The 14321-nt window shown below is 40.6% G+C and overlaps 1 protein-coding gene across 1 annotated transcript in view; it reads left to right on the top strand.

The window, feature by feature from the left end:
* The window catches only part of marchf11 (membrane-associated ring finger (C3HC4) 11), a gene marked incomplete at both ends in the record, with an annotated part of 17480 nt that extends 12515 nt beyond the window's left edge, over positions 1–4965 (top strand). The window contains 3 exons of the mRNA XM_080439983.1: positions 1329–1484; positions 3061–3253; positions 4619–4965. Of these exons, the coding sequence (XP_080296109.1) occupies positions 1329–1484; positions 3061–3253; positions 4619–4965 (696 nt within the window). The remainder of the gene's footprint in view (positions 1–1328; positions 1485–3060; positions 3254–4618) is intronic.
* Between the last annotated feature and the right edge of the window lie 9356 nt (positions 4966–14321).

The raw sequence follows: 14321 nt of genomic DNA, 5'->3' as shown, positions 1-14321 counted from the left end.
TCGTCTCCATATTGTCTAATTATTTTGATACTTTATCTTCATTATATTTAGAATACAAATATTATACTTTTGACTCATTTGTGTCAATTTGACACATTTCTAGGAAGGGAAAAGGTACATTATGAATTAACCTGAGCAACTTTCACTTAAAGCAGCACTATGTAACTTTCCTGTTCTAGGATTTAAAAGCTTGTGTCCTGCGCAAGTGCTGAAATATTTACCACTGATATTAGATGCCTGCTTGTTTAGGGGAGAAATTGAATGTTGATCTTCAGGTCAAAATGTTTGTCAAACCAGAAACAGGATTGTGTCAAAGGTCATGTCTCACCTAGACACAGGATCTAAATGTCTCAATTGAAGAGCTGGCAGACCACCCCAATTGTATGACTTATATTGTGTTAACATACTCTACCATACAGATTGGACAAAATACAAATTTAGTGAAGTTAAACAGTCCTTATAGGAATGTGTTCCACTGCCGTTTGAAAGACTTCCTACAGTGGACGTCTCTAACAGAAAAAGAAACTTGGATTGATTTCATAGAACAGCTTTTGATCCTTCCTCCCATAATGTACAGCTTTTGTTTTAATGTAATATAGATCCTGTGGCAACCTAGCCTGGTTCCAAACCATAGACCCCGCCCACTCTCTGAGTGGACTGCCTCTTGGTCAGGGTGTTGAAATGTGACCCTAGGATATCATATCTTCGATACCGTCCAATGAGAGTCGGAGGTGGGGGTGGGTCTAACGACAAGTCAATCAGCGAATATCTGCTAAAACAAGCTGTGCGATGACGTCAGATGTAGGCAGATCCGTGGATCTCTTGTGATCGGTTTAGGGAAATTCGAATCCCCTCCCCCTTGTAATCGCCGACACTGCAGCCAATTTCAGACTGAAGCTCCACGCAGCTTCAGGCTGATAATCAGGCTAATGGCAACCAGCAACAGTGGATAATGATAGGCCTAAATAATGTTGGATGCATTTATCCAACAGAGTTAACTGTTCTGACTTTGCAGTTCACAGTGCAGCTCAGCCTGGTACGCAGCGGACCTCGGCACATCAAAGGCAGAGGCACAGCTGAAAAGCGCTTGTTAATTAATGGCTGCCGATGCCTGGTTACATAGAAAAGCAAAATTAGTATAACATACTGTAACACAGTTGGAAAAGGAAAGAATCACTCCTGTCCTACATGCACACAGAGCAAAAATAATGAATGATTAAGTCAAATAAAAACGCGACTTTCGACTTTTTGGTTAATGCCCTACTACAAACTAACACGTTTTTACTTTGTAGATCTTTTCTTTACTCTGTTGTTTATTTTTCCTCTAGGGGGAGCTGTTGAACCCGTGTCGCTGTGACGGCTCGGTGCGCTACACCCATCAGACGTGTCTGTTGAAGTGGATCAGTGAACGAGGCTGTTGGACCTGCGAGCTGTGCTGCTATCGCTTCCATGTTCTACCGATTAACATGAAAACACCTTGGCAGGTGAGTAACTAAGTACATGTACTCAAGTACTGTAAAGGGACTTTTACTTTACTTGAGTATTTCATTTTTTATGTATACTTCATACTTCAACACCACCGCTACCCCACTGCTTCTACTCCAGAGGCAAATATTGTACTTTTTACTCCACTATAATTATTTGAAAACTTTAGTTACAAGTTACTTTAACCACTTAAAGGACAACTTAGTTTTTTTTACAACCAAGGTTTATGTTTTAGCTTGTAATTAAAGTAAATAAAAGATGAGTGTTACATTTTATTTATTTACTGCTTTCTATAGTTTTAGCAATTTTCGCGATCTTTTTTACAGTGGGCGGGGGCATTCGGGCAGGTGGCTAAATATGTATTTCTTTACACAATAACCCGGCGATTGTTTTATTATTATTTACAGTAGCTCTTCTAGCACCCAATAACTCACATCTGGCCATCAAAGACAACAGGACTTTTTTATTGTGTAAAAAAATACATATTTAGCCTAAATATGTCTATATAGGCTAAATGTATTTTTTTACACAATAAAAAGAAAGTCCTTTAAAGCGCGGTCCATACTCCTTCTGACATCCAAACTTTTCTTCGGATCGGGAGGTGATGTAACTACAAATGGACGTCATTCTGAACCTCAGATGGGCGGGGCAAAAAGGAGTGGGCCTCTTACTGACAGACCCCTGCGGAACGCCGGTCACTTAGGCTCTAAGTCATACACTTACCCTACCTTTAACATGAATCCAACCTGTGTTTATAATGTGTTTCCAAACAAACAAAGAAGAAAAGAATACATTTAATTCACACAACACTGATTATAGTGCTGCCAAACTATCAAAGCTGCAGCATAACTTGCGAAAGCCTTCCACACAACAATAGGGATGCTGGGGTTTAAGTGGTTAACAGTTTAGCTGTACAGCGGCAGTTTTACCCTCCATGACAGCTATGGTGGAAGAAGCAATTACGCTGTCTCGCTGTGCCTCACTCGCTCCCGTAAAGCCACCTGCCTGCTTCTGTGTCTGTCTGGGAAGACGAAAGGCTTTGGGATCAAACCCTGAGAAAAAAGAGGACAGACGACCCTCGTCCATAGGCTCGAAAGGAAACTATGGAAATGTAATTTAGCAACTTTTACGAGCCTATAGCACCTTCCCCCTTCCGGCTTTGTTGATTGGCCAACCCAACCCATCGGCTTTGTGGATTGGTCAAACTTTGCGTGACATTGAAAAATAAAGTGGCAAGATAATCATAGTCTAGTAGTGACACCAGCATAAGTAAAAGAAGGGAAGCCCCCGTCTCAGATGATTTGGACCTGCTGTTGCATGGTAGGAGATGTTTGTCTATGTTACCCAATTTTTATATCATGGCCAAAATCAGGATGTTAGGGTTTAAACAATCTGGGAACCCAACTTAAATTATTTTTTTTATTTTTAAACAGCGCTCTCTGCTGTTCTTTTCCTTTGAATTTGGGCTCGTAATCTGTTCTTGGGAGATTAGGGTTTACACGGTTAAAAGATGTCTCAAAGAACCATCAGAGAACTCTGATGGTTCTGCTTAATATGGTGTTGTTCTCCTAACAGTGGCAGGCCATCAACATGACGCTGGTGGAGAAGGTCCAGATCGTGGCGGTGGTCCTGGGCTCGGTGTTCCTGGTGTCCAGCATCTCCTGGCTGCTGTGGTCGGCTCTCTCTCCGCAGGCCGTGTGGCAGCGGCGGGACGTGCTCTTCCAGATCTGCTACGCCATGTACGGCTTCATGGACCTGGTCTGCATCGGTCCGTATGCACACCTGCTTTCTTTATTAGCCCCCTGCCTTATATATAGGCAGTGGTGTACAGTAACTAAAAGTACATGTACTCAAGTACTGTACTTAAGTACAATGTTGACGTATTTTTGGGCGGTGAAACCGCCCCTATAAGTGAGATTTGGAAAAATGTACATTTTCCTGCGCTGTGATCTGGGCCCAGGAAATTAGTAGAATTATCCTGCGCTGTGATTGGCCAATCACAGCCTATTCAGGACTGTGATTGGCCAGTGTCACATGACACATGTGCATAGCCCTATATAAGCAACCATAACTTCAAAAAAACCAAAATTTTGTTTTTTTCAAGTTATGGTTTTGTCCATCATAAAGAGTGTTTCAATAAATGTATTTATCCTTTGTACATGATTGATCGACTCCATTCAGTATTGTGATTAGCTAGCAAGACACCGCCCACTTCACACAGGGTGTGATTTTTACTTTACTTGAGTGTTTCCAGTTTTCAGTACTTACTTCTACTCCACTACATCTCAGAGGCAAATATAGTACTTTTACTCCACTACAATTATTTGACAACTTTAGTTACTAGTTACTATTCAAATTATGATATTATGAAACATACATTAACCACTTTAGCCCTATTTTATACATAGGCTATTTGAAAATAGACGATCTCACAACGTGTCGCGATGCAACGCGATGTGAGCTTGTAGATCTGCTATTTTCAAACACGTTAGTACTTTTACTTTTGGTACTTAAAGTATATTTTGATGCCAATACTTTTGTACTTTTGCTCAAGTAACATTTTGAACACAGGACTTTTACTTGTAACAGAGTATTTCTACATTGCAGTATTGGTACTTTTGTCTTTCACTGTAAAGTCCTGTGTTAATTCAACTCTGAGAGTGTATAAATGGAACCTGGCAGTTACATACCTGTAAGGGTCCATTTGGTTCCTAACTATCAGTAATTTAGCTGTTGTGTATTACACTGTAAAAATCCTCAGTGTTCATTTAAAGGGTTAAACGTAACAAGATAAGTGTGTATGTCACAAAAACAAACATATCTTATAACAATAGGATTTTCACCTTATAATGTGATTGATTTGTCTTTTCTTTTAAAAGCAATATGCTTATATATATATATATATATATATATATAAGCATATTGCTTATATATATATATATATATATGTATATATATATATATATATATATATATATATATATGTATATATATATATATATATATATATATATATATATATATATATATATATATATATATATATATATATATATTATATACTCACATAAGTCTTGGTTTCCTCCATAAATAAACAACAGTCCACGCCTGTGTCCTTTCCTGGTCGTAATAGGCCTGATCGTCCACGAGGGGGCAGCGGTGCACAACGTCTTCATGCGCTGGCGGGCCGTCAACCTCCACTGGGACGTCCAGAGCTACGACAAGGCCGCCGACATGGAGGAGACGGCCACCGACGAGCGGCACCGGACCCTCGTTCCCCCCCGGACGCTTTGGCTCCCCCTGGTCACCCTGGGGCCCGACGGCAGGCCCTCGCACCCCCCCACACAGCTCAGTGGTGGCCCCCACGTGCCCTGGACGTCGTGGCTCTGTTTCCCCTGTCCCTCCCTGGTCCCCGTCGGGGACGGCCTGGTCCCGGACAGCGCTTCGGGGGAAGTGGTGATCCGCGTCACCTCCGTGTGACGGATGCTGTTGCCGAGCACGGATTAAGAGTTGCCGATAATTGGCCCCTGGGGGCCAATTGTCTTTCAAGCCCCCCCCCTACGTTATCCAGAATGGTTAGTTGGGTGGGCACGCAAACACAATAACCCTGTAGGACAGCCAGAGGCTTTGTTACGGCCATATAGGAGGGGCCTTGTAGGTTGAGGGGCCACATGTTTGAATGTTAACCTATACACATTTTAGTAAGTTGTCGATGGGCCTTGTGGCCCAGGGCCCCTGGTAGTCAAAGGCCACTGGCCCCATTGGCCCACTCCGTAATGCTGCTCTGGGATCAGTTGTCACCAGGCAGTTCTGACGCAGAAGGCTCTGCCTGGTTACAACTCATTACACTTACTGGGGAAATTAATAACATTTCAGTAAAACATTACTTCGTAACTAGTTGCTGCCTAAACACTGCACAGTCTTGAAAGGGGAAGCGGGCAGTGCACTGCTTCCATTGTCTCCTGGATGTATAAAGGAGAAGAAGCAAACCGTAACGGATGGAATCATGAACACTTCACCTCCCTGTCGACGAGGCTCGGGTTCTACAGGATGCAATGTGTGATGTAAACGGAGAGAAGACAGAGCTCTTAAACCTCCCTGTTTACTTCCTAGAGGCTCTATGCACAGCAGCCATTCGTCCCATAGCTCGTGGGGCCATCCCACAGCTGGGCAGCCGTAACCATGGCGACATTCTTTTAAAAGCGCTAATAAACAGCTGACAGTTGGGGAAAGCGAAAAACGGGCTTCGCTGTTCCGTGCACATGGTAATGGTCAATGGCTGTGTGCAAATGCAGATCAATTGCTCCAGCCGAAGGCAGAAGAGATTTTGGCCTCACCACGATTTTGGGCTCACCACCCGCGTGATAGTGATATGCACCGACATTCTGCCAAGACCCGCCCCAGACCAGAAAGGTCGCGCTGTGATTGGCCAGTGGTCACCTTGAGTGACAGTTGGGGCAAACGCAGTCCCCACAACATCATTTACTATTCTGTGCCTATCGGTACATAACTCGGACGGCGCTTAGTCGCGCCTCCGTCATGGTCCAAAACTATATTTTATTAGCCAAAAAAAAGTTGTCTGCGGTTGTCGGGAAAAGAGTGCGCTCAGCGGGATTCAATCTCGAGCCGCAGGGTCGGCAGTCTAATGCCTAGTGAGGCACGCCACAAGACCAAATGCAATACTAGGGTTTTGGTCTGTATTAGACTGTAAATGCCCCCACCTTGTTTTCTCGTTTTTGTATTCAGCCAATCGCAGGGCGGGGTTTGGTCGAATGTCGCTGTACAACAATATTACGCTCACCACCCTCACAGAGCTTTGTAGAATTATAGGAGGATTAAGGCTCTCTTCCATTTAATGTTGCACAGTGGTTCTCAAACTTGTTTTAATTTCAAGTCCATTAACTCTGAGAGTGTACAAATGGAACCAAATGGACCCGTAAGACTAGAGTTACTCACCCTAGGGTCCATTTGGAACCCCCTCAATCAAGGAACCATGAGGGTACCTGGACCACACTTTGAGACCCACTGGGGTAGCAATAGTGTTTCCAGTGAGCCAACGTTCACAATATCAGCACCTTGACCTCTGTTTGACCAGAATGGAACAGAGCCTTAATTAGTATAATTGGTAAGAGCTGCGAAGGAAGTATGTAGAGGCCCAATTTCTGTCCAATATGGCTGCTGTGCATGAAGCCTATTGAGATGATCAGAAAGGAAACAGTCAAAGGAAGTGGTCGTTTGTATGACGCCTGTGTAAACAACGTGCTTTAGTCGCTGTCCTCTACTTCTGGCTGTCTAAACAGGACCACAACCAGTCTGACTTATAACTCCATTTGGCACAGATGTGTTTCTTCCCTTCATTTAACCACATAAACCCTAGCGTCTCTATATTCTGGGGTGAACGTTCGGTGAAAATAGCACATCTGTGCTTTTGTGCTAAAAGTGTTAATTTTGTCAGCTAATTTTTGTTTAGTTTTAGTCATAGTCTTTTGAACAAAATTCCATTTAGTTTTAGTCATATTTTTGTCATCTGAAATGTGATGCGTTGTGAGCATTGTTGTTCTGCTATTTCCAGAGCGTGACATCAGTCATCGATCACAGCCAACATGACTCTACTGGATCTCTTCTCCAGTAGTCCCTCCCTAACATTTTCGTCTAGTTTTTATTTGTTGACAAAATTATCAGTAGTTCTAGTTTTAGTCATCATAACTTATATTTTTATTTAGTTCAGTGAAAAAAGGTAGACAAGGAACATTTTTCATCATAGTTTTGGTCGGCGAAATTAACACTGCTAACAGCTCACAATGTCGCAATGAGTTATGGGTTTGTACAGTAAATCAGCTATTTTCAGTGAACATATTTGGTGTAAGGGGGGGGAAAGGATCAGACCTACAGTAGTATAGAGCCCTGGGGAGTCCCAGTCAACAAAGTATATGGGGTTTATGTGGTTAATGGGATTCATCCTGTTCAGATAGCCAAGCCTGTATCAAATGTGCCACAAAAGGTTTTAGTCCGTTGTTTAGTGCCAGTTCTGCTGTGGTCTCTGTGGTGTAGGGCAGTGGGTTTCCCTGCATGATTTTTGGGGGGGTCTCCAGATGACAATAAGGACTTTTAATACCTAATACCTAAACAAAAAGAGGAAAGAAATTAAATAAAAGAAAAAGACCATTACTGCATCAAAAGTAATCAACAAACTATACTATAAAAACTGGTCAAAAATTGGCCAAATTGTCAAATAACATAAGAGGCAAAAAAAATTAATAGCTGATCTACAAGCTATAGCAAAAATGAATGTAATGCCTCAACTCCTACAATTCTAAGTGCTTGTCAGGGTGGGGGGTCCACAGATCAAATGTGATTATTTTGGGGGGTCCCCAGTTCAAATATGATTCTTTTGGAGGGTCGCGGCCTGAAAAGTTTGAGAACCAATGGTATGGGGATTTTGAGGGTTTAGAGTTTTGGGGTCTACGGTTAGGGTGCTACGGGTTGATGTTTTTTTTGGGGGGGGGATCATTGAGCTTTTGGGGGTGTAGGGTTTTTTTTTGTAGGTTTTTAATGATTAGTGTTGGAGGAGTTGGGGTTTGGGGTTTTAGGGCAGCACGTTTTGGTTGTTTAGGGAGTTTGGGATCAGAGATTTGGGGGGGGTGTATGGTTAGGGGTTGTGGGGGTTTAGTTTAACCCTTTAAGACTGGGAACGCATCTGTGTCATTTTAGATTTCTATGGATATTCAAAAATAGCAGATGTACAAGCTCATTTGCCCCCCAAAATGATATTATGTATTTGTCCGTGGACCCCCATCTGAAAATAGTTTTTCCAGGGAGCCCCAGAAGCAAAGATTTGAGTAAAAAAAATATATATATATTCAAAGATTTGAACATATTTTCACGATTGTTTTCAAAACAAAATAGCAGATCTACAAGCTCATAGTGCGGCACATAGTGCCGCACTATGAGCTTGTAGATCTGCTATTTTTTAATAGCCCAAAGAAATCTTAAAATGACACAGATGCGTTCCCGGTCTTAATGGGTTTAGGGGTTTAGGCTTTGGATTTGGAGATGACTGATGCTCTGTTTTGGGTAATTATTTTGTTGTGCCTTGACTAGTACAGTATGCAGGAGAGAGGTGGCCTGAATTTGATTTGTGTCATTGTTTTATTTCTATTTATTTTGAATGTACCATGGATGTAATGTATAAAGAACATTTATATTCAGAAAGGTCATTATGATGATTGGCCTTTCTCAATGTCAATCTCAAGTCTTGGTTTTCTGGTAACTCATAGTTGGAGGTGACTGCACATACTAAGAAATTATCTGTCAACTCAACTCAAGATACTGTCATGTTTTTTTTGTACACTCCATGTAGCAAAATGTATATTTCAATCTAGCTTTGTATTCGCATAAATACATACCAAAAGTCTTTTGCATTTCCCTCCATTTCCCCCCTATTTAAACTAGACTAAGACTACAGCTACAGTATAGAACTTTTTCAAAAAGGTTAACTATTTTGTTCTCACTTATGTCCTCCACACAAGATACATGTCAGACTTTTTTAAACAGAAGGTTCTTCAAATGTGGCTCAATATAAAACCAAATCAAACTAATAATGTGAATAAAAAACAAAAATAATTGATTCAAAACTCAAAGGTGTCTCAATACCAAACAAAAGAAGCCGTTAAAGGTAGGGTAAGTGATAGTTTTTAGTTAGAAAGGTTAAAGCAATATATTCTGATTGTAGGCTACTCATTGCTGTAGAGCGTCGCAGTTCCCGCCCACTTCCTGTTTTTTTTGGTGCAGGAAGAAAAAACTCAATGCATTTTTCCATTGACATTTCCAAAAATATTTATATCTATTAATTTAAGCCTCGAATCAAGCCATCATGACATGACATGAATCATGACCATAAACGTTTGATTCTGTGATTTTATTTTTGTTGAAAACGGCAAAACAAAGGGTATTTATTAAATATAGTATATCATATAATTAAATATAAAATAAAAAAAAATCCCAGAAAAAAACGTTTTATGGTCATGATTCATGTCATGTCATGATGGCTTGATTCGAGGCTTAAATTAATAGATATAAATATTTTTGGAAATGTCAATGGAAAAATGCATTGAGTTTTTTCTTCCGGCACCAAAAAAAACAGGAAGTGGGCGGGAACTGCGACGCTCTATAGAGTGTTTGTTCAGTGACAATGGTCTCCCTCTGTCTCTTTAATAAACAGAGACTTTCTTAAAAGAAAAAAAAAATACATTTTCAGGTAATAATAAACTTTATTTGTATAGCACCTTTCATGACATGAAATGCAGCTGCTGCACAGAGCAAGAATAAAATTGCAACTAATTTAACAATAAAACAAAAAAAGAAAAACAAAAGCATAAAACAACATTAAAATAATAGCAAAAGGCAGTGAATCAGGCAAAGCAGTGAGGACATGGATAACAACACAGAGATTTAATCAACCAAAAAAATAAAACTAAAAGCAAGAGTGAAGAAGTAGGTCTTGAATTTGATAGGTGACAAAATTTCAGCCAATCAGGAGAGAGCACCCATTTATCAACTTAATTTGTATAGTGTTCCAGTTCCATTTTGTTTCTTAATATCTTTATGTCATCACTTCCAATTTCACTTGTTTAATCTGTATCCTGACTGGGTTGGATAGAATTGGTATCCTGACCTGAACATGCACTTTCTGTTTAAGTGTTGTAGCGTCTATCATACAAAATACAAAGGATTCATTTCCACCTTTACGTTTTGTTGGTTGTAGTTGTGCTCAGACCGGTGTGATCCAATCTAGAGCCTGCTTTACATACGTTGTCATTTCCATAATGCACACATGATAATTAATAATGTAACATTGGAGTCGCCTCTCTTTGTTCCTCATTGGTGTTAGTTAGCTCCGCCCCTTTTCCTGATTGGTCGATGTTTGTATCAAAAGCCCCTGACAGTCTTAATAAATGCCCTACACATAGCTTTTCAAAATAAAAGCTCCAGACAGCTCCAGACATCATGTTTCAAAATACAAGCTATAGCTTTGCAAAATAAAAGCCCCAAACCAAATTAAAGTCACATACATTTTTAATAATCACCAAATATCATTTTTTCAAAATAAAAGCCTGTACATAGTTTTTCAAAATAAAATCCCCCAGTTGTAGTATGTGTTTCTAGATATTGTTTTTCAAAATAAAAGTTACAAATCCAGATTTTCGAAATATAAGCTCCACACATTTTTTTTTCTTTTCAAAATAAAATCCCCTCACATTTTATTATTCAAAATAAAATCACCAGGCATAGTTATTCAAAATAAAATCCACCGGCATGTTTTCTTTTCGTTCTTTTTTTTCTCAAAATAAAATAACTCTGCTCCTCTAGACCAGTGGTTTTCAACCTCTTCAGGATCAGGTCCACTTTTAAATCTCTAAAGCGTTCTCGGCCCGCTCATCTGACCACTTAACACGAGGCTGCTGTGTTAAACGGGATGACAGGGTGATTACACCCTGACATGGTAGCGGAGAGGTCTAATTAGCCTGAAGAAGAGGAGGTGTCTAATCACCCTGAAGAAGAGGAGGTGTCTAATCACCCTGAAGAAGAGGATAGATCTAATCACCCTGAAGGGGTTTGTTTCTCAATAATGACCGCTTATTACACGACTACTTAATGAGTTAAGGAATTGACCCAAAAGTAACAAGAAGAAGGATTTAATTGCTTATGGTAATAAAAGTAGTCCATTAATTTATGCCAGGTGAGTCCAGTGTGCCTCGGGAAACAACAGGAAGTGTTGATTGTATCAATATTCGGTTACTGCATTGTCTATACATCACTTCAAATGTTTTCAAAAACATTCTTGAGAGCAACGTTTAGCTGCAAATGACATGGTGTGTTTGTTTACATGGCGGCCATGTTGGATACAGCACAAAATCAAGCAGCACAGATTGATATGAGCAGATGCGCTGAGTCTTTGATTAGACAGATTGATATGAGCAGGTGTTCGGAGTCTTTGATTAGACAGATTGATATGAGCAAGTGCTCTGAGCCTTTGATTAGACAGATTGATATGAGCAGGTGCTCTGAGTCTTTGATTAGACAGATTGATATGAGCAGGTGCTCTGAGTCTTTGATTAGACAGATTGCTATGAGCCAATCAGGTACTCTAAGTCTTTGATTAGACAGATTGATATGAGCAGGTGTTCGGAGTCTTTGATTAGACAGATTGATATGAGCAGGTGCTCTGAGTCTTTGATTAGACAGATTGATATGAGCAGGTGCTCTGAGTCTTTGATTAGACAGATTGCTATGAGCCAATCTGGTACTCTGAGTCTTTGATTAGACAGATTGATATGAGCAGGTGTTCTGAGTCTTTGATTAGACAGATTGATATGAGCAGGTGTTCTGAGTCTTTGATTAGACAGATTGATATGAGCAGGTGTTCTGAGTCTTTGATTAGACAGATTGATATGAGCAGGTGCTCTAAGCCTTTGATTAGACAGATTGATATGAGTAGGTGCTCTAAGTCTTTGATTAGACAGATTGATATGAGCAGGTGCTCTGAGTCTTTGATTAGACAGCGGTCTGTTATTGAGTTCAGAGGTCATTATTCAAGAATAACAGGCCGCTGAATTCAGTGAGTGACCAATCTGAATCAAGCATTCAACCAAGCCATGTAGTAATACAAGATAAACTTATTCTAATGAAGAATGTTTATGTTGACGGGGGTTTGGTCCAGGATGTTTAGGTTGACAGGGTTTGTTCCAGGGTGCTTTGGCCAAAGTGTCTAAGATCTGACTGAGAGCATTCTCCACCTAGTGGACACAAACAGTAAAAACAGCATATAGGCATGAATGTCAACATTGAAATGATAAAACTCTTCTTTGACAGAATGGAGGCCAACATTTGTACTCAATTATTCCTGAGGACTGAACCATAAGAACACGATAAGTCATCACAGATCAATGGTTAGCCGTAGAAACAGACTCTGAGGAGAGAATTAAATAAACATCTGGGTTATACCTTGGTCTCCAAAGCTCTCTGTCTCTGATCAACGTCAGTCAGCTGTTCAGTCAGCTCTTTGAACACACTGTCCACTCTGCCAAAGCACACACACACACACAGACGCACACACACACATACAAGGAGGGGGGGGGGTGTTGTAGAGGGCATTAGTACGATATAAAAAAACATATAATCAAATACGTAAAATAATTGTCAAATATTTGTCAGTTTCACAACTAAAACAATAAAAACATCAATAATCTAATCATGATTAAAGTGATTAAAATGAGGTTGAGCTGCTACAGTTCAGTACAATGTATTATACAGTGGTCTCCTACTGGTCTCCTACTCTGTTCGTTCGGGGTCCGCTCATAATTCCGACATCCCATTATTCTGACTATTAGGTTAGTGTGAGGTTAGGGTGGGGGTTAGTTATAATGGGGCCAGTCGGAATAATGGAATGTCGGAATAATGACATGGCACGGTTCGTTCACCGTTACCCTTTTGTGAGAGGCGTAGTTTAGAGGCTACATCAGGGGTGTATTAATTGTGTTTGTATATATCTCAATTGAAACTATGTGGGTTGACATAATATTTCCCAAAGCTCAACCAGAAAGATCTTGTCTCTAGTCTAGAATAACCACACGGTTGTTGTGTTGCAAATGCTTTTTACTTGACGATCACTTCAGCATGTCAACATCATAACATCCGGTATCATATCAACATCCTGTGTACATCGCATCCGGGGTACTCGAGCATAAGTCACTCCCAAGCAGTGGTGGAAAAAGTACTCAAATGTTTTACTTAAGTAAAAGTATCAATACTGCAATATAGAAGTACTCCGTTACAAGTACAAGTCTGGAATTCCAAATTTACTTGAGTAAGAGTACAAAAGTACCGGTAACAAAATGTACTTAAAGTACCAAAAGTAAAAGTACTAAATTGTTTGAAAATAGCAGATCTACAAGCTTTTGAGTGCGGGTTAAGTGACCACTACATCGTTTTATGTACCCGAAAAATTCAGAAATCCAAGGCTGACAGTCACAAAACAGTCAGATTCAGATAACTGAAAAATATACTCAAGTGAGGCCTTAAATCACTCAGGCTGGACTGGTCCAATGTAACCAATTGGAGCCATGGTCGAGGAGCCATGGTCCCACTGGTCCATGGCTCCTCGGCCATGGTTCCACTTTAAGACTGACTTCATGTCTGTGGTAGACAGTTAAGATGAAAACTGCCAGGGTTAAAGCCCGCTCGGAACCGTGTATATCTTGAATGCTACGTAGGTCAGAGACAACAGCTACTCTGAGTACCGTAAAAAAACGTACTGTTCAGCTACGTGAACAGAGCATTATGCTCCGCAATCAGATACAAATCCGGATTGAAACTTCCTCAAAGACAAAATTGACAAAAACATAAATGAACTGCTACAGTAAGATCTACAAACATCAACATTAATTCAGACGGCATGCTCATTACAAATAAGTTGGATGTGGCTAATCGCTTTAACAACTTCTTTACAACCATAGCCACTAGACTGGTTCCTGTCTGTGGTAGACAGTTAAGATGAAAACTGCCAGGGTTAAAGCCCGCTCGGAACCGCGTACATCTTGAATGCTACAGTATGTAGGTCACTGTTGTCATGAGACAACAGTGACAAGTGTGAAAACATTCAGAAATCGCTGGCAGTGGCTTAGCAAACAATGTTTTATTTCTGGCACTCAATGAGTTAAGGTAACTCTCCACCGCATCGACGTTGGCGGCGGTAAGCGTTGGAGAGAGCCTGTGGCCGAAAATCTGTTGTCGAATGGACCAAACTTGCTCGGTCGGCATTCGACCGCCGGGCTGGC

The sequence above is a fragment of the Gymnoscopelus braueri genome, assembly GCF_963280865.1.
Source record: "Gymnoscopelus braueri genome assembly, chromosome: 10".
Classification (NCBI taxonomy): Eukaryota; Metazoa; Chordata; class Actinopteri; order Myctophiformes; family Myctophidae; genus Gymnoscopelus; species Gymnoscopelus braueri.
The sequence above is the reverse complement of the archived record's forward strand: the minus strand, read 5'-3'. Positions and strand labels throughout refer to the sequence as shown.